The sequence below is a fragment of the Pseudorca crassidens genome, chromosome 14, assembly GCF_039906515.1.
Source record: "Pseudorca crassidens isolate mPseCra1 chromosome 14, mPseCra1.hap1, whole genome shotgun sequence".
In the NCBI taxonomy this organism is placed as follows: Eukaryota; Metazoa; Chordata; class Mammalia; order Artiodactyla; family Delphinidae; genus Pseudorca; species Pseudorca crassidens.
Window position 1 is genome coordinate 62,056,691 of NC_090309.1, and position 27,342 is coordinate 62,084,032.

At 36.9% G+C, this 27,342-nt stretch overlaps 1 protein-coding gene across 3 annotated transcripts in view; it reads right to left on the minus strand.

Annotated features, from left to right (window-relative positions):
* Positions 1-26,882, minus strand: part of RMDN2 (regulator of microtubule dynamics 2) — an 80,820-nt gene extending 53,938 nt beyond the window's left edge. Inside the window, exons 1-2 of one of the 3 annotated variants that reach the window (XM_067703233.1) lie at positions 26,751-26,882; positions 20,184-20,651 (exon numbers count right to left, since the gene is read on the minus strand). In XM_067703233.1, coding sequence (XP_067559334.1) covers positions 20,184-20,635 — 452 coding nt within the window. In that variant the 5' untranslated portion in view covers positions 20,636-20,651; positions 26,751-26,882. Of the gene's footprint in view, positions 1-20,183; positions 20,652-25,951; positions 26,155-26,211; positions 26,660-26,750 lie in introns of those variants that run through there. The other 2 variants (XM_067703232.1, XM_067703234.1) reach the window with 2 other exon arrangements.
* Positions 26,883-27,342: the final 460 nt, after the last annotated feature.

Sequence of the window (27,342 nt, forward strand, 5' to 3'; positions counted from 1 at the left end):
AAACAACTGATATTATAAATAAGTAAATTCTCTCCAGATTAATTCAATGTAATTCCAATTTTATAAACCTCACCAGAAATTTCATAGAATTTAATAAGATGATTCTAAAAGTTACATGAAAAGGTAAAGAGCCGAGAATAGTCAAAGCACTGTTAAGAAAGAGGGCAGGGAGAGAAGACTTACCTCACCAAATATTAGGACCTATCACGCAGCTATAATAATTAAAGACAGTGGGCTATTGGTACAAGGATAGATGAGTGACTGACAGAACAGAAGAGAGCCGAGAAACAGCCTCGTACGCAAATGAAAGTGTGGTATATGACAGATGTGACATGTCAGATTAGTGAGAAGTTAACAGACTGAGCTGGAAAAAAATGGTTAGCTCTATGGAAAAAGTTGAAATTGAATCTCTGTCTTATAATATTAAAAGTAACTCTAAGGTATAAGGATGGTATAAGGAATTAAGTGTTAAAAATAATTTTTTTAAATCTAAATGGAAAATATAGGTGAATAACTTTTAGTCTTTGGGGCAAGAAATTTTCTTAACCAAAATACAAAAGCATTAGCTATAAATGATTATTAATGATTATTAATTATGAATGATTAACCAATTTGACTATATTAAAATGAAAAACTGTTGCTAATCAAAAGATATTTTCAAAAATGCAAAAACACAAATTAAAAACCAGGAATAGATATTTTGTAACACGTACAACTGGAGAACATTAATATCAAGAATACATAAATATTTTCTAAAATTCAATGAAAAAAACACAATAAATGCAACAGAAATAAGCTCAAAAGAGGTTTTCCCAAATGAAAAAATACATATAGCCAATAAACGTAAGAAAAGATGTTCAACATTCACTAGCGATCAGAGAAATACAAATCAGGACCACAGAGAGATATTATTGAGACCTGTTTCATTTACAAAATTTAAAAATCTGACAATACTATATGTTGGAGAGGAAGTCAATCCACGGATCTGATGTGAATGTAAACTGGTGAAACCAGCTGGGAAAGCGCTTTGGCATCATCTATTAATAATGAACTTTCACATATCTGAGGACTCAGTAACCAAGTCTCTGGCACATGTACAAAAGGAGGCAGCTGTAAGAATATAGACAACAGTACTTTCACAATAGCAAACCCCAGGAAACAACTGAAATGCCCAGTCAAGAGAGTGGATGAATATTACCCAACAGTCAAAATGAAAGAAATACAGTGATGTGCAAAATAGGGAAGACTCTTAACAAACTTATATTAAGTGGAAAAATAAGCTCTTAAAATTATATCCAACATGATCCCCTTTTCATAAAACAATCAAAATTCAACGTTATTTTTAAGGAATATACACATATGCCATAAAATTATATAAAAAGGACAGCAAGGAATGAACAATATAGAGTATAGACTCAGGATGATAGTTACCCTCAGGTGAGGGGAGGCAGGGAGCCAAATGGTTTCATAGATGCTTATTACATTATTTATAATAACAAACTAAATAAATGAGTAAAAGTGGCACATGCATGCACCAGTAATCAGTGTTTGCATGAGCTAAAGACAATTTTTAGTCCAATTCTATGCACCTGAGATATAGTAAGAAAATAATAACTAAAAGAAAGTAACTGGTTTAATATCAGACAATATTATTTAAACTAAGACCCACTACATTGTACAATTTAGAAGGGTGATTTTATGGTATATGATTAATATCTCAAAAAAGATGTTATTTTTATAAGAAAAAAATGGAATATTCCTATAGCCATTAAAATAAATTAAATCAGAAAGAGACAGAGAGAGAGACAGATAGACAGAAGGGAGGGGGACACAGATAGCTATATAGAGAGTTCTATCAATATATGCAAAGAATTACTCAAATTCTTCTAAGGAATTGAAAAAGAGGAAACATTTCTCACCTCATTTTATGAAGCTAGTAAAACTAATACCCAAACCAAACAAGTATAGTATAATAGGAAATGAAAATTATAGGCCAATTTCACATATAAACATAGATGCAAAAATCCTCCAAAATATCAACCAAAAAACTTCAACACACATGAGAGAATACATTGTAACCAAATTGAGTTTATCTCACTCATTACAAGCACAGTTAACATTAGAAAATTTCTCTAGCATAACAGATAAAAAGAGAAAAACTGTACGATCATTTTAGTGGTTACCAAAAAAATTTTTTTCAGTAAATTCAACACCATTTCAGCACAAAAGAAATACCAAATGCATAAACAAGGAATAGAACTTCTTATAATAGAATATAAACCAAAAACTACGATACAGTTCATATGTAATGATGAAACATTATAAGCATTCTCCTTAAAATCAGAAATAGAAAAGGATGTCCAATATTGCTGCTTCTACTTAGCACAGTACTGCAGGTCCTGTTAGCACAATATTAAAAGAAAAACAAGTCTTAATAAATTTTAAAAGATGAAAATCATACTAAGTATCTTTTCTGACTGTAATGAGATGAAACTAAAAATCAACAGTAGAAGGAAAACTGGAAAATCCACAAATGTGTGGAAATTAAACAACACACTATTAAACAACCAATGGGTCAAAGAAGAAATCACAAGGGAAATTAGCAATATCTTGTGTCAAAAGAAAATGAAAACACAACATATCAAAGTGTATAAGGTGTAGTGAAAGCAGTGCTAAGGGGGAAACTTGTAGCTGTAAAATGCTTACATTAAAAAGAAAGGTCTCAGATCAACAACCTAAATTTACACCTTAAGGAACTAGAAAAAGAGCACACTAAACCCAAAGCTAGCAGGAAAGAAATAATAAAGATTAGATCAGAAATAAACATAATAGAGGGTAAAAAAACATAAAATCAATGAAACCAAGAGCTGGTTCTTCAAAGATTAACAAAATTGACAAACCTTAAGCTAGCTTGACTAAGAAAAGAGGAGAGGAGAATCAAATAATTAAAATCAGAAATGAAACAGGGTATATCACTACCAATTTTACAAAAATAAAAAGGATTATAAGAGACTACAGTGAAGGATAGTATGCCAACAACTGGATAATCTAGTTGAAATGGACAAATTCCTAGAAACATACAACATACCAATACTGCATCAGGGAGAAATAGAAAATCTGAACAGATCTATAACCAGCAAAGAGACTGAGTCAGTTATCAAAAACCTCCCAGCAAGGAAAAGCCTAGGGTCACCTGGCTTCACTGGTGAATTCCACCAAACATCTTGAAAAAACAAAGTTAGAGGTCTTACACTTCCTGATCTTAAAACTTATTACAAAGTTACAGTAATCAAAATGGTGTGTAATGGCATAAAGTCAGACATATACATGAAAGAAACAGAACAGAGAGTGCAGAAGTAAACCCTCACATACCCGGTCAAATGACTTTTGACATGGGTGCCAAGAGCAATCAATGGGAAAGAACAGTCTCTTAAAGAAATGGTGCTGGGAAAACTGGATATTCACATGTAAAATAATGATGTTGGATCCGTACCTTATACTATATACAAAAATTAACTCAAAATGGATCAAAGACCTAAGTGTAAAATCTAAAACTATAAAACTCTTAGGAGAAGACATAGAGGAAAAGCTTCATGGCATTGTATTTGGCAATGATTTCTTGGATATGACACCAAAAGCACAGGCAACAAAATAAAAAATAAACTGAACATCAAAATTAAAAACTTCTGTGCATAGAAGGACACAATCAACAATGAAAGGCAACCCACACAATGGGAGAAAATGCATATCAAAACCACAATGAGATACCACCTCACACTCATTAAGATGGTTATTATCAAAAAACCAAAAAACAAGTGTTGGCAAGGATGTGAAGAAATTGGAATCCTTATGCATTCTTAGAGGAATATAAAATGGTGCAGTTACTATGGAAAAAAGCATGGCAGTTCCTCAAAAAATTGAATATAGAATTAACATATAATTCTGGGTATATAACCAAAAGAATTGAAAGCAGGGTCTGGAAGAGATATTTATACACTCACGTTCATAGCAGCATTATTCACAATAGCCAAAAGGTAGAAGCAACCGAAGTGTCCATCAACAGATGAATGACTAAGAAAAATGTGGTATATACATACAATAGAATACTATTCGTCCTTAAAAAAGAAGGAAATTCTAACATATGCTACAATATGGATGAACCTTGAGAACACTATGCTAAGTGAAATAAATAAGCCAGTCACAAAAAGACAAATACTATATAATTCCACTTATATAGGGTACCTAGAGGAATCAAATTTACAGAGACAGAAAGTAGAATAGCAGTTGTCAGAGGCTAGGGGAAGAGAAGATTGGGGAGTTATTGCTTAATGGGTGTAGAATTTCACCTTTACAACATGAAAAGAGTTCTAAAGATAGATGATCATGATGGTTGTACAACAATATGAATATACTTAATGCCAGTGAACTTAAACATGGTTAAGATGATAAATTTTGTTATGCGTATTTCACCACAACTAAAAAATTAAAATAGAAAAAAAATTATACATGCGAAAAGGAGGAGGAAAACACAAAAGTAAAAATATCTTAGTACAATGATATAAATTTAGCGGGCATTTTATTATGACAAATAATTGAAAATAATACAAATTTCTTTCCTCTACAAAACCCAATTATATTCTAAGTATTTTTAATTGCTTATATGCATTTTCTATTTGTTATTGTGATAAATATATTTATAAACTTTGCTTAATATAATGGAAAAAATTTAAATTTTCACATCAAAAATAAAATTTTGGAGACACTTTTTAAAATAAAAATTTTATAAAAATTTCGGGAAAAAATCTGAAAATTTTCACTTTTAAAAATAAAAAGACAAACTCTGATTTCAGAGTTTTCTGAATTCTCAGACATATATATAAACTAACGTGTATTAAAACTAATTAAAGTATCTGGTTTCAACATATTCTGCCTATTTCCACTACAATATGTTTTTACTTATGATTTGATCCTTGTACTAGTAAAAACATTGTCTATCAGTGGGATGTCTGGCATGAGCTATAGCTAGCAAGGCTGATATAAATGGGAATTTGTGAACTGATGAATATAGCTCTATAGATTATAGAGGAATACTATTTTAATGATTAGAGTAGAATAAAAGAAGATGTTAAACTCTCAAAGATTGTAATACATTTAGAAGATCTAAAGCTTGATGTTATTTTCAGACCACAAAAGTATTACAATAGTCACTCAGAAATTTGGGACTAGTCAATCTATAAGCAGTAAATCTGTTAAAAGCCTGAAACAGATGAATAATCTTTGATTTTCATACTCCAATTATGTTAATAAACTATCTTTCAAAAACTACGGAAATTAAAGTTAAATTTAGACTGCAATGTAGAGCTCTTTTTCAGAATATGCAGTGAAGTTTAGTAAGGGAGGAGACCTCTATGAAAATTGAGCAGTGATTTCTACAGACTATATAGTATGCCTGGTGGGAAAGTTTCTGATCTGAGCTGCCCTTCTAAGAGAGGGTAAAGTCTGAGGTGACCTTATTTTAGGAATTTCATTAGGTGAAGATTTGTCTTCATCTTTAGACGAGATAGCATTGTTTTCATCTTCAAAGGGATCTGAGGTAACTCCATTTTGAGGTGGGGTAAAGCTTCTAGCATTTTTATAAAACGAAGTAAATCCAACATTATGGAGAACAGGGAAAGTTACACTTTGAGAGGCATGATGTTGCAACATAGCTGGAGAATTATTTCTACTGCGACTTTGAAAAACAGGATGAAAGGAATTGTTCCTTAACTGCTCTCTTTCCTGAATATCACTGGCAACTCCATGTTGTTGAGAGGAATAGGAAGTAATAGTTGGAAAAGTAAGCATGGTCGCTGTGCTTTGATAGATGTTAGCGTCAGTGTTCCGACAGGCTGAGGAATTAGCATTTGTTTCAGAATTCATAAAATATTTAGTGTTATATTCAGGAGAATAAGAGCTTATATATTTTCCAGCATCAGTAATACTCAAGTTTTTAGAAATGATTTCAATTTCATTTGGATTAAATATGCATTGACTTCTTGATTGAGGATCAAAAAAATTACTAGCACTCTCATAACAGGAAATTATATTTAGTTTGGGGGCAGAGAAAAGACTTCTGGATCTAAAGCGAAATGTTCTGAGGGCGATTTTAAATCACCGAAGCTTCTTTTTTCTTCAGAATCAAAGTTAGCTCTACTTTGTCCAGAATGAAGGGAAGCACTGCTTTTCTGAAATTTAGCAAATAAAGAATGTCTTCTTCCAAAGAAAGATGAGTAAGAAGATGTATTTGATGAAGAAGAGGCAATTTTACTTCCTCTAGGTGAACTGCCTCTATGCATGAAAGGAGGATGAGCTGTTTTAAAATCAAGAGATTCTGGTGGTTGAATAATAGAAGAGGCTCCAGGGTGCAGGGGGTCTGAAGAAACTTGATCTGCAGGACATTTTGGTTGGAAGCTCTGGTCCTCTTTGCAGCAGCTAGAGTGAGAAAAGTGTCAAATGAGGGAAAAAAATAGGGAGTACAGGTGGAAACCTGCCAAGCCTCCTGAAGAATAATGGCCACCTTCTCAATATGGAAACAACGTAAGAAATTAAGACAGCTGAAGTTGGTAGCCACATAGATGTATCCAAAAGAATGCCTAAGTCTAAAAGATTATTTCTAACTAACTACACAGTACCTGCCCACTATATTAAACCTTGGGAAGATAAATTGAAAGACTCAGGGAAGCAGGCACAAAGAAAAGTAAGGGAAAACATCTGAGAGGGCACCAGATCAAAAGGATTCCCTGAAGGGAAAGGTAGAACTTCCCTGTTTTGAAAATAATTAAGTTATAATATCTGTTTGAGACTATTAAACTACTATATTTAAAGGGGTTAATAAGTACAATAAATTTATACCCTGCTGACTAACACGTTTTAAAATATTAACCATGGATAAAGCAGAACCTCTCTGGAGAGAATATTCCAGATAAATATCCAGATATTCAGTTATTGTGGGAAACTAAAGGAAACATTAAAGCTTGGTTTATGAGTATTTCAATGTTCTTTAGCACATGAAACATATGGAGAAGTGTTTTTTTATTTTTAAAGGCTTACCTTAAGCATTGTCCCATACTGAATTTAATCCAAAGTAAATCTCTCCCTTCCTTTCTAAGCCATCATCTTTAAGCCGTAAAATGCCCTGTGTAGGTGGAACAGGTTAGAAGCTGAATGCTTAAGCTGCATGTAGAACTAACATGGCAATAACACAGAATACGATGAGAGCAGATTCTAGAATCTAATGACATCAGTTTAGAATAAAATTGTTCTGTGGCTCATCTCTCTGAAAAGCTGCAATCCATGTGACTGTGGAATGTGTATTCTAACTTCATTATGTTCAAGGAGACAGCCAACAAATCAAGGGACAAGGAAACAGCAGGATGGAAGCAGGAACATATATGATCTCTCTACGATCCTTTACTTGGAACTCTCTAACTAGCTGCCCTCCACACCCCTAGCCTACTAACTCATTCTTCTTTCACCTGAACACTTTTTACCCCAGGGTTTTACATCCTCCCGTGATATGGAAAAGTTACGGTTACAGACTTTGGTCTGAAGATATATTAAAAAGAAAAAAAAAAAGAAAGAAAGAAAGCCTAAATAGCAAATGTCACTGCCCCCCAAATGAAACAAGCTAAATTTACCTTGGCAGTAAAGCGTGCCATCTGATTACATGGGCCACTTGCACAGATTATGGAGATCTGCTGTGCCACTGTTTATAACCCCTTGAAACAACTTAAACCCATTTTAAGACAAGATTAACAGAGCTATTAGAAAAGGAATATTGCCTTCTCCTTTTCCAAAACAACTTGGAGAACTGTCTACATAAGAGGTATATGTGTATAGCCACTTATGACATAAAACATACCCTCAAATATATATATTTTAACTTCCAATATCCTATACACCCTACTACAACCCCCTGTTTTTGTTCCCTTTCTAACAACCTTCTTTGGGAAACCCTTGAACAAATCCCCCTTCAGAGGCTAAAAGCTCTCTAATTCTCACCATACAATCGTCAGTTTGTAATTTGATTTTACCCAACATACAAGCTAATGAATTAATCTGTTCCTGTTTCATGGTTGCTGGCAGAAGACACACGATTTTTGTGTAAGAGATTGAGGACTTTATTACTCACAGCAAATTAAGCAATGTGATCACCAGCTTTTTTATGTTGGTTCTCCTTGACCTCAGGACCCACAAGGGCAATGCACAGGGCCCAGACACTCTTACATTCGCAGTGAGCTGCATTTCAAAGAAAGCAACACTGAGCTTAGGGAATCCCCCGCTTTTATAGCAAGCAGTAACCAAATCTGCTGTTGGTCCAGAAGGGGAACATTACCTCATTCCTCAAGGCTTCTCACCACAAACCAGAGAAATGGCCTGGATAAAGAGTGGCTACACAGACCTTACCCCCTTCACAAAAATTAACTCAAATTGGGTCACAGACCTAAATATAAAATGTAAAACTATGAAGCTCCTAGAAGATAACATAGGAAAAAATCTAGATAAATTTGGGTATGGCAATGACTTTTTAAATACAATACCAAAGGCATGATCCATGAAAGAAATAATTGATAAGCTTCTGCTCTGTGAAAGATAATGTCAAGAAAATGAGAAGCTACAGACTGAAAGTATTTGCAAAATACACATCTGAAAAAGGACGGTTATCCAAAATATACAAAGAACTCTTAAAACTCAACCATAAGAAAATGAACAATCTCATTTAAAAATGAGCCAAAGACCTTAACAGATACCTCACCAAAGAAGATATGCAGATGGAAAATAAGCATATGAAAAGATCCTTCACATCATATGTCATTAGAGAAATGTAAACTAAAACAACGAGATACCACTACACACCTATTAGAATGGTCAAAATCCAGAATACCGACAATACCAAACACTGGGGAGGATGTGGAGCAACAGGAACTCTCGTTCATTGCTTGTGGGAATGCAAAATGGTACAGCCACTTTGGAAGACAGTTTGGAGGCTTTTTACATAACTAAACATACCCTTAACCATACAATCCAGCAATCAAGTGCTCTGGTATTTCCCTAAATGAGATAAAAACTCATGTCCACTCAAAAACCTGTACATGGATGGTTACAGCAGCTGTCTTCATCATTGCCATAACTTGGAAGCAACCAAGGTGTCCTTTAGTAGGTGAATGGATAAGTAAATTGTGGTATATCCAGACAATGGAATATTATTCAGCACTAAAATGAAATGCGCTGTTAAGCCATGAAGAGATACGGAGGAAACTTAAATGCACGTTACTAAGTAAAAGAAGCCAATACAGGCTACATACTATATGATTCCAACTGTATGACATTCTAGAAAAGGCAAAACAGTGGAGACAGTATAAAGATCAGAGGTTGCCAGGGGTTTGGGGGGAGAGAGGGATGAATAGGCAGAGCACAGAGGATTTTTAGGTCAGTGAAAATACTCTGTATTATACTGTAATAGTGGATACATGTCATTATACATTTGTCCAAACCCACAGAATGTACAACACCGAGAGTGAACCATAATGTAAACAATGGACTTTGGGTGATTATGATGTATGTATCAATGTATGTTCATCAGCTGTAACACATGTACCACTCTGGCTGGAGCTGTTGATAATGGGGGAGGCTATACATGTGTGAGGGTAGGGATTGTATGGGAAATCTCTGTACCAACCCCTAAATTTTGCTGTGAACTTAAAACTGCTCTAAAAAAGTAAAGTCTCGGTTTTTTTATAAATTAGGGGAAAAAAAGGGTGGTCAGGGCCTTACATTCTTGATTCTTGGCATACCTAGCAAGATGTGTAAGTGAATAGGAAGCCCAAGGAGGACTGTCTCTCATTATAGCAATCTATTATTTGCTTCCCTTTCTTGTGAGATTATTGTCTATTGTTCCTAAGTCACATTAAGATCTGTGAGTACCTTTTCCAAAAGGACATCTTTTGCAACTGAAACAATGGATTATATAATGCTTATAAAGTTTCTATTAAAAACTTCTCTTTCCAAAAGTAGACCAGTTTGTTGTTTAACATTCCCACTAAAGGCCTCTAAAAGAAGCACTTGCCCACTGAGCTACCCCAAAGGAAATGATGAAGTTATGACAATATCTCAATGCTGACAAATACTTCTGCCCAAAGGAGGTAATGAACGAGGTCAGATCACTCCCCTCCTCACCCCACTGAATAAATCTACAATTATCAATTTAAAAAAAGTGTTTAGGTGTGCATGTCTGAGGGGTGGGGAAGAAGGTCCAGATCTGCACAGACGTTTGAAAGGAAAAGAAATTGCATACTAGTATGAGTAATATTTAAAGGTTTTGTAATATTTTTCTGGATAGAGTACTTATCTAAATCTCTAATCCTAAAATCACCCCCTCATTGCTTATTTTTAAGAGAACCTTAATTAGACACAGCCCAAAAGAAGTTAGTAAACTGTCATAACAGTAAGCATTTAAAACACGCTTCTCCTTCAATCCCTTCCCAATTCTCTTTTTTCTATCAATTCCATGTTCCCAGGTACCTTCTGCATTCATCATGTCCTATGGTTACCTAAACCTCTTCCTTTTTTACCTCAGCTGCTCTATTCCCATCAAGACTAATACCTCATCATTATATTCCTCACTATGCCTCAGGGACATCTTATTTATCTATAACTATAATTGCTAGTAATTAAAATTATAATCCTGTCATGATATCTCAGCTGAAAGTTAGAAAATCTTCTAGAACAAAGCTTCTCAAACTTTAGGGTACATCAGAGTCACCAGGAGAGCATTTAAAAATACAGATTCCTGGGCACAATGCGGAATCCCAGAGATTCAGATTCACTAGGTCCGGGGCTGGTCTTGAGAATGCCAATTTCCATCAAGCTCCCAGACGAGGTGGGATATGGATGCTGCTGGCCCACAGACCACACTCTGAGTAGCTCTGATCTAGATCATCTCGGTAATAAACAAACCCTAAAGTGACAGTTAAAAGGAACCTCCCAGCAGCTTCCTACCTGAGCTGGAGTCCAATAAGGACAAGGACAGTGAATGCTATCAGGACTGAATGTCCCTCCTTTCTTGGTGCCTAGATGCTAAGACCCTTTAGGGACCTAGCTTACACTTGAGGAGAAGTAAGAGGGAGGAAGAAGGGGAAACCCTGAATGTGACTTAATCTTTAACACAAAATAACTAGCTCTAAACTAGAATTGACAGTTAACTTGAATTGGCACATTCAGATTTTCCCACACCAGCCAGATTTTCCCACATCAGCGATAGTGAGCTGCTCTGAATTCAGTTATAAAGTACAGTTAGTTACATGTTTAGCTGATCTGAGTGTAGTGAATGTAGATTATTCAATCTATTACATGATATGAATGATAGTTATTTGTATATTTACCAAATATACCTAATTATGCAAAATAACAATAATGTTCATCACTAAATTATCACCAGGTTAATTATTTTCTTTCATTACAATATTAAACTCTAACCACATAGGTTCACTGTTTGTAGTTACTCAGATAGCATGATTATCTATGTGATTTGAAAGGTAGAAAAAAATATGGATTGAAGATCACCAAATAATTTCATAGGTTATTTCTATAATTTCCTTATCCACTATTAGTTTCTTTTGAAAGAAAGGTTAATAAAATTAACTCACTAGACAGTAGTTACTAAATACAGTCTAGTAAAGAAACAGTACATAGTCAAGGGTTTGAACTGACCTAATAACAAACAGGAAGTAGTTTTTAAAACAATAGAAGCAAAACAAAATACACATTTTAGGTCAAGAAATAAACACAGATGTGTTCCAGCAACATTAGAAGACTTATTTCCTTATCTATACTCTAGACATCCTTAGCCTTTTGCCTCTCTATCACACTCACCCTACAAATCTCCTAATTTGAATCAATTAAGCCCTCTGACTCCTCCACTTCTATATATGAAAGGCCAAGAACTAGTGAAAAGATGCACACTGCAGTGCAAACTGGTACAGTCTTGAACCTCAGTTGGAGCAACAGTCTGCAGGGTAATCCTTACCCATGTTCCTAGTTAATGTCCTCTTCCACTCCCCACAATGTCTCTTCAGTACTTTCTTTGGTCATGTGTTCATTCATTTATTAATATAAATAGGTAACGATCATCTATGATGTGTCAGGCACTGTGCTAAGCACTGCAGACATCACAGTGAAAACATCAGTGCAGGCTCTTAAGAAGGCCAAAGCCCTAAGACTTGGAAATTGACAGAGGATGGGAGAGGATGGTGGTATGGGGAAGAGGGGAGTCAAGAATCTCAATCTCCGGGCTTCCCTGGTGGCGCAGTGGTTGGGGGTCCGCCTGCCGATGCAGGGGATGTGGGTTCGTGCCCTGGTCCGGGAAGATCGCACATGCCGCGGAGCGGCTGGTCCCGTGGGCCGTGGCCGCTGAGCCTGCGCTCCGTGGCGGGAGAGGCCACAGCAGTGAGATGCCCGCGTATCACAAAAAAAAAAAAAAAAAAATCTCAATCTCCTTCCTCACATGCCTCGGTGTACTTTCCCTTCCATTCTAGAAGATGACCTATGGTCCTTCCCTGAGAAAACTAGGGTGATAAGGCAGGAACTCTTTCAGCTTCTGGTCCTTACACCCACATATCTACCCCAGGTATCTACCCCATATTTCACAGAATCAAAACCACCATCAACTGCAAGAAAGGAAAAAATGTTGCCAATTAAACTATGACACAGTGATATGATCTATTAATTGGTGGTAAGATACATCTTGACTTAGGAGATGTTAAAATGTAAAAGAAGGTTCATCTTATAATCAGTGACATACAGTACATCTGACCCCACACACTCCTCCTTAGGTTAGGTTAGGCCTTCAAGGGCACTCAAATGGAACTGAGGTGACTGTTATGGTACTTCGGTAGCCAGGCACCTTGGGAGGTAAAGTCTGAGTTCTGCCAGCACTTCACACACATATCGGCCTTACCCCCCCTCCCTTTATCTCCTAGGATAATGTTTTTAGAGCACTCTGACACCTTGCACTTTCTTAACTGGGGATGAGGAAGAAAAGAGGCAGTGTAGCACGGTGTATAGACTCTGCCCTTTACCAAGGAATTATCTAATCTTTCCCAGACTTATCTCTAGAATGAGGATAACAGTATCATCTTCCTTAGAGAGTTATTGTATGGATTAAAGGAGATAATGAATATAAAACATTTAGAACAGGATCTGGAACAAATTTTTGATGGAGTTGACTTTCATTTTCTTCTGTAATATCTGTGCACAGAACTGGGATCTTTTTCTTTCCCTTATATGACACATAGAATTACTGTAATATTTAATGCATTGTATCTATTGGTCCTGGGCATTGGAGAGGATACTTAAAGATCTAAGTTTTATCGTTGGTCCCAAGAATCAGGGGCACCCAGATTCACCTGTGGACTCACTAGTAGGAGGAATGAACACAGTGCGCTTCAAGTTGTGAACAAAGCGCAAGAAGCAAGATCACTAGGTGAGGCTTCTATAGACAAATGTCTCCAAATTGGAGGCAAAAGCCAAGAGAATGTAAGTTCGACAGGTGCAAGGACTTGTTTGTTGCCACTGCACCACCTACAAGAGTGTAGCTCATAGTCAGTGATCAATAAATATTTATTTTAGAAATGAATGATTTTGCAAGCTTGTTCTACCTGTCTTTCTTAATAACCCACTGGCTATTATATATATATAAATGTTATGGTAATAGAAGCACTGACCAGGAATAGTGTAATGTAATGTAATAATGTAATGTAGAATATGGCTTAAGCTATGTAACATTTTTTCCTAATCTAGAACTATCTTACTTGGAGTGGGAGTTTTAGAGATTTTATATTGTCAGTTCCCATTTTTACCAAAATACTATCTTGAGGTTAATAAAATTTCCCTGGAGTCTACAAGTGATACTGTTCTCTTTCTTCAACATGTTAGCTCAATACCTAAGCTGTACTGCTGCTAACAGGGTCAGGCCACACCTTGTTTCATGGGTTATTTCCTTCATTTCCCCTTTGTCTTCATTTCTGACTTAATTCCTCGCTGGTATTTTTACTCACTCTCTATATTGGCTTCCTCTCTGCAGCCTAAAACTATGCTCAAGGGCTCCCCCCCCCAGCCCTCACCCCAGCTTGAAACAGGAGGGTTTAGCATCTGGCTCTAGGATGCAAGAGTACCCCACACTTATTGTTTGTTCTTGGCCTTTGGGGCTCTGGTGGAAATAGACTGAGAGTATCCCTCTTTAACATTGTGTCACATTTTGTTAAAACTCTGTTTTACTTGTGAGCCTTTATCTTATGCCCTGCTGTTATTTCGAGAGCCTATACAGTGCCTACCACAGAGAAGACACTCTCATCAAATGAATAAAAGGGACTTCAACTGTTAGTGCTTCCCTTCCTTTACTATTATTTTTTTTAAAGAAATTCATAGAAGAAAAGAGCTAAATGGCAAACAAACTATGAAAAGCTGCCCAATCTTACTAATGCTCAGGGAAATGTAAACTGAAATAATGATTACTTACCACATCATCGCCATCAGGTTGGCTAAAACTAAAAAGTCTGATAATATAAAAATTTGTATGGAAAAATAAGAATTCTCATACACTGTTTATAGGATTATAAATTGGTATACTCTGAAGGATAATTAAGTAATAGAAAATAACAGTGTATTTAGTCTATAACTCAGCAATTCCACTTCTAAGTATATACTTTCAAATTATTCCACATGTACATAAGGAATTATGAAGAAAGGTGTTCAATAAAGCATTGTTCATAAAAGCAAAAAAATGGTGACCTAAACATCCATCAATAGGGAACTAAATTTTTTTTTGAATTTTATTTTATTTTTTTATACAGCAGGTTCTTATTAGTTATCTATTTTATACATATTAGTGTATATACGTCAATCCTAATCTCCCAATTCATCCCATCACCACCACCCACCCCCCCAAGAGGGAACTAAATTAAGGCATATTATTCATACAATGGAATGCAACATAGCAACTGAAAAGAGTGAAATAAGTTTACGTATATCAATATGGAAAAATTTCCTTAAAAAGTTGATGCATAAGCAAATTACAAAGTGTTATGTACCCTACAATGCCATTTATGTAAAATTTTAAAACCAAAGACCATTTATTCATTGTTTATGTAAACAAGTGTATGTAGGAGTGCATTAAAACTTTCAAAGGAAGATTGCACACCAACTTCAAGATAATGGCTACCTCTGAAATGAGTACAAGAGGATCTCAATTGTATGTGTAGCATTTCATTAAAAAAAAAATCTGAAACAAAAAAAATTTTTTTGCAAATTTTTACTTTTACAACATGAAGGGATACAGAATCACCATATCCTGAATATCTGAATTTGTCTTTCTCTCAAGGCCTTGAAAAATTGAAGTTCAACGCTAAACCTGACTTGGAGGAAGTAGATAGTGGTAAAAATAAAAATGTAAATGAACAAAAAGCAAAGTCTATATTTTGGCTCATGAAAATTAAAGTCTAAGAAGTTTTAAATAAAACCTCAAAAACCTGTATCTGTCTGTGGTCTTGCTTTCATGACCATCTTCTATTATTTATAAAGTAATATCATCTAAGGTACTAGGTATTATGGCTTTTATTGTGCTGGTGCTCTTTGTGGGTAGATTTCTGGGGTTTCTTTTTATTTTCTTTTCAAATAATCAGCAATGTGTCTGTTGATACTATCTGAAGGTTATCATGTGAACTTAATACTAAAATGAAAATACCAAGTCAAGAAAAAAATCAAGAAGGCCCATAAGGTGCTATACAACCTTGCTCACCTAACAGAATTATCTAATTTTCAAACTCATGTATTCTCTTAAAGCCCACATGAAATGGAAGAACAATGAATTTTATTATGGGGTAATATTTTAACCAAAACTGGAATAAGATTTAACTTCTGAAAGGGAGGTTTCTGAAGCTTTATATACCATTGTGATATAAATAACACTTTTAAACCCATGGTTTGATAGAGCAATATAGCTAAAAGGTTGACAGAAGAAAGAAAATTGGGCAGCTTAAAAAAGAAAATGAACTAAAAAGTTTTCAGAAATAGGGAAAGACTTAAATGTAAACTGAAAACATCAATGTGAACTAATGACTTAAAAAATATTTTAGGGCTTCCCTGGTGGCGCAGTGGTTGAGAGTCCGCCTGCCGATGCAGGGCACACGGGTTCGTGCCCTGGTCCGGGAAGATCCCACATGCCGCGGAGCGGCTGGGCCCGTGAGCCATGGCCGCTGAGCCTGCGCGTCCGGAGCCTGTGCTACGCAACGGGAGAGGCCACAACAGTGAGAGGCCCGTGTACCGCAAAAAAAAAAAAAAAAAAAAAAAAAAAAATATATATATATATATATATATTTTTTTTTTTAAATGATTTTTCTTTATCCTGTCCCTAAAGGGGCCAAAACAGCCTCTGGTATCATCCTGCCTAAAAACAGTACTACCCTACACTCCCGATTTTGGTATCTAGTACTATTTCTCACAGAAATGAACCAATGCTGCCAGGACGGTAGCTGATTCCAAGTCTTGGAGCAGGGGCCCAAACCAAAATCAGTTGAAACAATATTACCAAGAAGCAAAGATGCCTTCCAAGATGTTCACGCTAGTTCTAAGAAGGGAAAAGAACCCTGGCAGGCCCACTGATGAGCCTGCCAGCGTCATGAGATTTTGAGCCTTTAGTCATCATCACCTCCACAACTAATTAAATGAAATTAGCTGAGACGAAATAAGGCATAAATCCATAAGTCCACGATGATACAAAGAGAGGCATGCAGAAGATTCTAATAATGTTTACAGAAAATGCATTCTACTGATCTACCCACTCAAGTTTTAATCAACAACGAAGAATATAATTAGATGTTTTTCTTTTCGTGTGTAAAACTAGTAATATCAGCCAGTTGTGACTGACATCTATTTTACTAAAAGAAGTCAAAATCTCTAGGTGCCTCTTGCAAAGCATAAAATTTACATATGGAACATGTAATTGTCATTTGCTGTTTTAATTTTGCTATCAAGGACACTATGTATCAAGGCTACAACCCATCTTAAATGTGGTAATGGGATTATGACTGTATCTCACCATGACCAGTTGTTTCTGTCCCAAGCAGGTTATAAGAGGACATGCAATCTAAAATTGAAACAAATATATTTTATAAAACCTTACTTTCAAAAAAAAATGTTTACTTATTTAAAAAGTTTGTTTCTAGGTGTTTATTTAGAAAGATGTGTTAGATCTTTCTGTATCTTATTCCTTTCAAAACAGAAAAAGAAACAAATTGTTTTCATTTCTTTGCTTTTGTTTATTTTTCTAAAGTAGAGCTAAGGGGGAAACAGTTTCTCTTCCTCTATTTATTTTTAAATTTTTATCTTATTCTGGAGTATAGTTGATTAACAATGTTGTGTTAGTTTCAGGTGTACAGCAGAGTGATTCAGTTATACATATACATGTATCTATTCTTTTTCAAATTCTTTTCCCATTTAGGCTATTACAGAGTATTGAGCAGAGTTCCCTGTGCTATACAGTAGGCCCTTGTTGGTTACCTATTTTAAATATAGCAGTGTGTACATGTCAGTCCCAAACTCCCAATCCATCCCTCCCCCCACCCTTCCCCCCTGGTAACCATAAATTTGTTCTCTAAGTCTGTGAGTCTGTTTCTGTTTTGTAAATAAGTTCATTCATATCATTATTTTTTAGATTCCACATGTAACCGATATCATATGATATTTGTCTTTCTCTTTCTGACTTACTTTGCTTAGTATGATAATCTCCAGGTCCATCCATGTTACTGCAAATGGTATCATTCTTTTTAATGGCTGAGCAATATTCCATTGTATATATGTACCACATCTTCTTTTTCCATTCAACTCTCCCTCTGCTTTCAATGCCATTCATTGTCCATTATTGTCTAGTCCATTATTAGGGCTCTAGTACATCTACTCTCGTACTCTTGCTAACAAAGGCACCCAGGATCAAGAAAGAGAAGGGGATGTCTTACTTGACATCAACCTTAAAGTTTTGATATGTCTAGTTGTTTTTAGCGGTATGTGACTACTATTCATAAATTTCACAAATCCCTCTTGAACCCACATAAAAAAATTTATGTCTACACCATTACTTGAAATTAATTAAGTCCCATAATTATCTTCTTTTCATTTGTCCTAAACTTATCCTAATCTTATCAAAGGTTGCCTGTCTTTCTAGAATACTAGAATTTCTTGAGCAAGCCTGTGCTCAGCTTAACCAGGGTCTTTTAAGATTAAGGGCCATTGATCCTTTTGGCCTAAACTCCTTCATCAGGGCTGCCATCTCTTCCCTCAGTCTAGCAGATCTTCTCTGGCTAGTCTTTAGTTCCACTATGTCCCTTCTAAGGTGTGATTGCCAAAACTGCACATAGGACTCCTGGTGAGGAAACACCACAGATCTACATAAGGTAAGATAACCATCGGTTTGTCTTCAGTAACTCTCAATGATGTGCAATGTTATGGTTGGATTTTTATCATTATCAGAGTCCTAAGCTGCTGTTCTCTATACCCATAATAATTAACAAGTGTCTTTTCTGAGTTACAGTTCTAAATTATTTAGAACTATTTTAGATTCCTTTTGAACATTTCATTGCCCGGACTTCCCTGGTGGTGCAGTGGTTAAGAATCTGCCTGCCAATGCAGGGGACATGGGTTCGAGCCCTGGTCCAGGAAGATTCCACATGCCATGGAGCAACTAAGCCCATGCGCCACGACTACTGAGCCTATGCTCTAGAGCCTGTGAGCCACAACTATTGAGCCCGCATGCCACAACTACTGAAGCCCATGCACCTAGAGCCCGTGCTCCATAACAAGAGAAGCCACCGCAATAAGAAGCCCACGCACCGCAACGAAGAGCAGCCCCCGCTCACCACAACTAGAGAAAGCCTGCGTCCAGCAACGAAGACCAAACGCAGCCAAAAATAAATAAATAAAAACTAAAACAAACAAACAAAACCCATTTCATTGCCTATTTTAAAACCAGTCTACAACTTTCCTGTTGTTCAGGAACACAAATTTTTAAGACCTTCTTGTTATCTAGATCTAGCATTTGTGGCTCTTCTCTCTCTGAAAGATTTTTCATAAGTTATTTCTCCAGTTCTATATAAAGATGCTAAGTAATTCCAGTCCTAGCATTGATCTCAAAGACCTCATCAACCATTTACACTTCTTTATCTATGAAATCACCCTTAAATCCCTACACTTTGTTTCCTCTTTCCAGATCCCCTCTCCTTCTTCTGATTCTATAGTTATTTAGCAGATCACTCATTAATTCAAGAAATAGTTACTGGCATCTACTCAGTGGGAGGCACAATAATAGGTGTTAGGAATACGATGACGAAAACATAGGGTCCCTGCCTTAAAGAATTTCAGGCTATGCTACATTCACTGGTGCATTTATTTACTTGCCTATTTTACTCCTTAGAAACACCAGTCAGGCACAATTCCTTTTTTCATAAATCATTTGTTTTTCCCGTAAAAGAACATTTTTTATGTTCTTGACTGTAGAATTCAATGAATTACCCATGCAAGGATGAAACTGAGTCACTTGTACATTCTCAAATCTTTTTAGGTCTGCACTGCCCAATTCAGCAGCCATTAGTCCCATGCGGCTAATTTTAAATTAGTTACAATGAAATGGATTAAAAATTCAGTTCCTCAGTTTCACTAGCTACATTTCAAGTGCTTAATAGCCACATGTGGCTACTGGCTACCATATTGGGCAGCACAGATTTAGACCATTTCCATCATCACAGAAAGTTTTATTAGACAGTACTCTTTGGACAGTCCTTATGCAAGGGGTCACACAGTGGCCACATACAAAAACAGGTTACACATTTTGGCAAACAATCACTGTCTTCCTCAATACTCATGTGATGCCACCTAGCACTAGAGTAAGTTACATTCTTTTCGTCATTGAGGTCTAAACTAAAATACTGACCTCTATGGAATAGGGTTTTAATTGTAACATAAGACAAAAGAATCACTCCTTTTTATGCCTTCTCAGTAACAGAATATATGACTGGGAATGTATAATGAAAGTACCTAAGTAATAGCAATAATGCAATAAATAATCAATTCAACATGGGAAACATCTTAAAGAATCTTACCCTCCTTCACTTTCCGCTTCCTCTGAACTATTACTTGTTGCTGAACTTTGAACTGTGACAAGCCTTCTTTTTCTAGCTCTGTGTTGAGGACTTATCTTGTGAACAGTTATCTTCCCTCCAAGTTCGCCTTGGATATATTCCTCCAGCTTTGGAATGGCTTCTTTAAGAACTCTGATTTCCTCTTTGAGTTCTTCCATATTTGTCAGTAATTCATTTAACTTCTCCAATATCTGAAGTTGCCTTCCTTGAAAGATCGCTGTTGTTCCTTGGCCATTAGGCATTTCATCTTGCAAAGGCATCAAATCAAGTGAATTACCCAGAGAAAGAAATTTAGGTAAATCCATTGCTGTCCTTGGTTTACGAACCTTGTGGTACCACAGAAGCAGCAAGCTGATTCCAGTAGTTCCCACCATGATGCCAAGTATCATTTCTTTGTTTGTGGAACGAGGCATTTCCTGGTTTTTGTTTCTAAAATTAAAAGTATAAATGTAAATGAACATTGTTTCTGTCTTTCCCAAGACAAAAATATTAGGGCTTTTTCAATCAACAAAAACCAAGTCTACCTCATCACAAAAAAAATTAATAACACTTGATAAATCACAAACTAAAATAAACTATGAGTAATTGCCTCTATAATGTATGTGGCTGAATAGAAATACTACCTGTATGGATATTACTGACAACCAGTGTAAAGTATCAACTGTAATTCAGAATTTGTATTCTACTTCTGATCTGAAATTTACTCTTTACTATATATTTTTAAAGGGTATGATAGAGGTAAAAGCATCATTATAAATTTCTGAAAAAACTATTTAAGAATTCAAATTATGCTTAACTGTGTCTGAACCTTTTATTTGTATAAAATTAACTAGTGTGCTAATGTCTGGGTTTTATCTAATCTTTAAGGAAAGTCCAAGAAAAAGCTCTTCCTTGGCATCTAGTTAACATTTTGTACTCCAATTTAGAGTGATAAACATTTTAAAATGGGCTTTGAGATATAAAATATACAAAGAGTTGTGGCAAGTTTGTAACCACCTCATCTCTTTTATTCAACATGGAAAGCAGAGATGCTAATGTATGTGCAGGCTTTACCTCCTTTCTTCTGACCTGGAATTCTTCTGCTTCTTACATTTCTATTTCTGTCTGAGGTCTTAATGTTTTTATTTTCTTTCAAATGTTCACTTATTTTTAAAGTAACAAAAAAGTAATTTCTTTGACTCCTTTCTCCTTCTGAACTTTCACCATTTTGCATCAAAGACCCAAGCTTTGGGCTACACGGGCCTAAGCTTCCATATAAACTTATAAACTTCCATATAAACATAAACTTATTGCATATAAACTTAGCTACTTTGACAAAATGCACCATAATCTTTCTTTACTTCATCCACTCTTCACTAGTTTTATTGCTTATCACTGTTCTTAAAGAAGGCCACTAAAGGAAAACAATAATATAAATCCCCCTTTCCGAGACTTTAAAATGGCAATGAGTATATAAATACAAGGATAAACTTTTGTAATGAGAGTAAAATATAATAAGGCTTTTATACAGACTTTGAAGTTTCCAAAATTGTTTTCCCATCAATTTCCCCTATTTTATAAACAGGTAAACACCTGTATTAAATTTTGTTTGCAACTTGGGAGAAATGATACAAATAATGGTAAACTGTCTGTTACAAAATTAAATTTGCAAATATTTCAGTTTGTTTTTCTTGACACTTTCTCAAGGAGCAAATTATTATAGCACTGCCACCCTTAATCCCTGATAAAAGGGAAACAAAGAGGAAAGTACTATGATCTCCCCAGGTTTCCAGTTGGAGGCAATTTCTGGACTATGGCACAGGGAAGGGAAAACCAAACAGAGCCTGGTAATCTCACTGAGTTGAAAAGAGATCAGAGTTCAGAGAAACTGAAGCACCCAGAATTTGTGCCCACTTAGTACTGAAGATGAGGGAGTTATGCAGAGAAAGAATTCCAGAAATACGCATAGGGCTATTCTTGAGTCTTTTTTTTTTTAATTTTTAAAAATTTTTATTTATTTATTTCGGCTGCGCCAGGTCTTAGTTGCAGCACGTGGGATCTTGGTTGTGGCATGCAGGATCTTTAGTTGTGGCATGTAGGATCATTAGTTGTGGCATGTGGTGTCCTTTTAGTTGCAGCCTATGGAATCTTTAGTTGTGACATGCAAACTCTTAGTTGTGGCATGCATGCGGGATCTAGTTCCCTGACCAGGGATTGAACCTGGGCCCCCTGCATTGGGAATTCGGAGTCTTAGCCACTGGACCACCAGGGAAGTCCCTCTCCTTGCACCTTTAATTGAATACCAATCTGCACATGCATAGAGTGAAACCCCACTGAGCCAGGCAAAAAACAATTTCAAGGGAAAGAACAATTACCAGGAAGCTGTACGCTGAACTATTCCTAAAGATTACACAGAACTGGTAAGTGTTCAAGTGTTTACCATCCAGAGTGTAGAGTGTGTATGAGTTACTTGAGACTTTCAGTAGAGGCTTCAGAAGGGTAATGGCTTGCTAATGCAGCTAAATTAACACTAGAGTTAAGGCTATTTAGACCTGCTCTAAAATAGATTAAAAATGAGACTTCAGGGCTTCCCTGGTGGCGCAGTGGTTGAGAGTCCGCCTGCCGATGCAGGGGACACAGGTCCGGGAAGATCCCAGATGCCGAGGAGTGGCTGGGCTCGTGAGCCATTGCCGCGGAGCCTGCGCATCCGGAGCCTGTGCTCCGCAACGGGAGAGGCCACAACAGTGAGAGGCCTGTGTACCGCAAAAAAAAAAGAGCCTTCAAAGGATCAAACTGATTCACAAGTAATTTAACTGCCTTCAGTAGAAAGTCCAACACTCTTTACAGGAATAGAAAAAATCCAGAACTCAACAACATAAAATCACAATGTTGACCATCTAATCAAAAATTACTAGACATGTAAAAATGCAGGAAAATGACAGAGGTGATATAATTAGCAGATAAGGGTTTTAAAACAACTATTACAGATATTATGTTCATTATTTAATATAAATATTTAAAATATGCTAAAGGAAAACATAAATATGATGAGGAAAGTTATAGAAGGCATTAAGCAGAACCATATAGAACCTCTAAAGATAAAAAATAAAATAACTGAAATAAAATTTTACTAAATGAGATTAACAGCAGAGAAACACTACAGGAAAAAAAATATATCAGCAAACCCAAAGACATAACAATAGAAACCATCTGCTATAGACTAAATATTTGTGTCCCCCCAAATTCATATGTTGAAATCCTAATCCCCAAGGTGATAGTATTGGATGGAGTCCCTTTAGGAGGCAGAGCCCTCATAAATAGGATTAGGGCCCTTATAAAGAGACCCCAGAGAGATCCCTTATTTCTTCCACGACATAAAGTTACAGCAAGAAGGTACCAGCTTTGAACCAGGAAGCAGGCCCCCACAAAACAGTGAATCTGCCAGTGCCTTGATCTTGGATTTCTTAGCCTCCAGAATGATGAGAAATAAATTTCTGTTTTATATAAGCCACCCAGTCTACAGAATTTGTTATAGCAGTCCAAATGGACTAAGACAGCATCCAAAATGAAGCACACAGATTTTAAAAAAAGACTAAAAAACAAACAAACAGAAAACCAAGTAGAGCCTATAGCGTAATATCAAGCAGTCTAAAACATATATAATTAAAGGGAAGAAAAGGAGGGGTAACAAAAAAATTTGAAGGAAAAATGGCCAAAAAAATTCCAAGTTGGACAAAATCTATAAACCCAGAGATCCAAGAAGGTCAACATAATCCAAGAAGAATAAATTAAGAAAACCAAACCATGGCAAAACATTATTAAAATGCCGAAAACCAGTGATAAAGAAATGTGAAAAGCAGCCAGTGATGGGAAAAAAAGACATATTATGTACAGAGAAAAAAAGATAAGATTACAGCAGACACTGTCTCCAAGGCATCACCTCAGAAACTATTCAAGCAAGAAAACAACAGAGTGACCTCTTTAAAGTGCCGAAAGAAACTGTCAACTTGCATTTCTACACACCCAGTAAAATACTTTTCAAAAATGAGGGTAAAATAATGAATTTTTTAAACAAAGAAAAGTTGAGAGAATCCATTACCAGCAGCCCTTCACTACAAGAAATGCTAACAGAGGTTCTTCAGGCAGAAGGAAAATAATAACACATAGAAACTTGGATCTATACAAAGGATGAAGAGCACCAGTAGTGGCAAACATGTGGCAAAATATAAGTCATTTTTCTCATTTTAAGATTTATTCATAAAATATTTGCTTATTACAGCAAAAATGACAATAACGTATCATGAGGTTTTTATCATATGTAGAAGTAAGAAAGTAGGACAACAATAGCCCAAAGGCTGGGAAGGGATAGAGAACATACTCTTGTAAGGGTCCTAAGTTTATAAAGCAGTGTTATAATAAAGAGCCACAGTTGTCACAGCAAAGGAAACCATAAAAAAGACGAAAAGACAACCTCCAGAATGGGAGAAAATATTTGCAAATGAAGCCACTGACAGAGGATTAAGCTCCAAAATATACAAACAGCTCATACAGCTCAATATTAAAAAAACAAACAACCCAATCCAAAAATGGGCAGAAGACCTAAGCAGACATTTCTCCAAAGAAGACATACAGATGGCCAACAGGCACATGAAAAGCTGCTTAACATCAGGGATCATTAGAGCAATGCAAATCGAAACCACAATGAGGTATCACCTCACACCGGTCAGAATGGTCATCATCAAAAAATCTACGAACAATAAATGCTGGAGAGGGTATGGAGAAAAGGGAACCCTCCTACACTGTTGGTGGGAATGTAAATTGATACAGCCACTATGGAGTACAGTACGGAGGTTCCTTAAATAGCTAAAAATAGAACTACCATATTGAAATATGACTTCAGAACTGAGAAAATCAACTGGGAAAAAAACTAAAATCAATGGAGCAGGTATTTGTTTTAAATAATCACAATTAGAGAATAATAGCTCAAGCTATGTTTGAGTTTTATATCAGTATAAAATGAATGTGCTTCTAAGCCAATAATTTGCAAAATGCCACTCATTAAAAATCAGAACACCTGCTTGCCTGCAGTATAATTTCAAAGGTTATATTACATCATTTACATAACTTTAATACATTTAATTATCACATTAGTAGTAGACACTTGCACTTTAGTATAAAAACACAGTAATTTAAAAATATATTGACTAGGGAATTCCCTAGTGGTCCAGTAGTTAGGACTCAGTGCTTTCACTGTTGGAGCCCTGGTCAATCCCTGGTCAGGGAAGTAAGATCCCATGGCATAAAGAAAGAAAGAAAGAAGGAGAGAGAGAGGGAGGGAGAGAGAGAAGGAAGGAAGGAAGGAAGGAAGAAAGATTGATTCTTGGTTTAAAATATATATATATAGAGAGAGAGAGAGACTAGATAATCAGATACTAAGTATTATTCCTGTCACATTTCAATTTGTAAGGTGCTAATAATAATGTAAAATAATAGACATTTTATTATAAATTATTGGCATCTAAAATTAATGGGTAATACATAATTAAAGGTTGTTTGCAGAGATGAGAATTAAGAATTTTGCTGAAATAGTAAATCATCAAAATGTTGACTCTACTGAAATTTCTGCATTAAAATTCCTTTGTAGAACCAGTCATAAAACATTAACTTCAGAAAACATTTAATTTTCATGTTCTAGTTTTAATTAAAATTAATGTTTAGAAATGGAAATTATGCTTTACCAAGTTACTTACAATGCTTTCAGCAATATTTAGCATATATATTCACTTACTTCATCAGCAGATTCGTAGGAGGAAATACATAAAATATAGAACTCCGATAAACTCGGAAGATGGATGAAAATTTTTGCAAGGGTAAAGGCACAATATGGGCTATAAACGACCCTGAGTTTTAAGTTTCCCAAGGGAATTGCTGTGAGCCCTTGAATTAGCGATTAGATTCTCCACAGCGATCTGGATAACTTGATACTTTCTAAGTGAATTCTAATACTCACATTTCTTTCGGTTTTCATTTTTTTTCCTATTTTATAATTTCTTTTTCATTTAGGGCTCCCTGATGTTTGGCTTATTTGCAAATGTTTGTCCCACTGAAAATCTAGCCTTCATTTTGTGTAAAATAGGTGGAGAATCTGTTCAAAACAAAAACGTTTGCTGAAGTTTCAAAGGTAAGAAAGATCCAGGGAGCCCAGGTGAGAAGCGAGCAAGTGTCTCCGGCAGAAACTCATCGGCGTTTGCAGGGATCCGACAGGCCGAGGCAGTACGCTGCCCGCTCCTCACGCACCCCACGCCAGGCGCCCGCGCGTAAATACTGGTGACCTCCGGGGTTGAAACTTCCCAGGCACCGGCTGGGCGAGAGTTGCGCCAGGGTAAACTGCTGCAAGCCCTCTCTACCGCCCTGAGGAGGATGCCCCCCAGCCTTGCGGACGCCTAGAGGACGCCCGCACGACCCGGAAGTGCGGTGGCCGCCGCCGGAAGTGCCGCCTCGATCCTCGGCCGCATCCCACCCCGGACAGCCGAGATGCCCACTGCCCACCTGCGCAGCGCGAGTTCTCGCCGCGCCGGCCTCTCTGCTGTCGGACACCGGGGACCTGCCGACGGGGTGGCTGGGAGCGAAGCGGCGGGCGGACAGTAGTCCCGGAGCCAGCGGGTCCAGAGGTCCGGCGTCGCGGCCGCCTCGTCCTGACCCAAATAGCCGAGGCGCCGGGGGAGGAGCCCGCGCCGCTCGCCCTGCGGTTCCCGCCTCTTCTCGCCGGGCGGTCAACTCACCGGGGCGGGCTCCCCGAGCACCTTTTACAAACGGAGACAAGTGCGCTCCGCCGGGCGCCTCGGCCCGCACCGGACTTTGCTGCCCGGGTGCCGACTCCCTCAGAGCTCGTCTCCCCGCCTCGAGCACTGCGCCCTGCCTCAGGGCCAGCGCGCCCGGCCCGGCGGGAGGCTCGGCGCGCGCTTCCTGCCTCCAGCGCGCTTTCTCCCATCACTGCCGCTCCCGAAACCCACCCTCCCTTCGGTTCTTTCCCGCCCCAAACCCACCCCCCTGCCCTAGTTTCACCCTTCTTCTGTGCCCCTTTCTATACACAACCTTGAACCCTCCGTACGACAGAGTCAAACGTGTACGTCTTGCATCA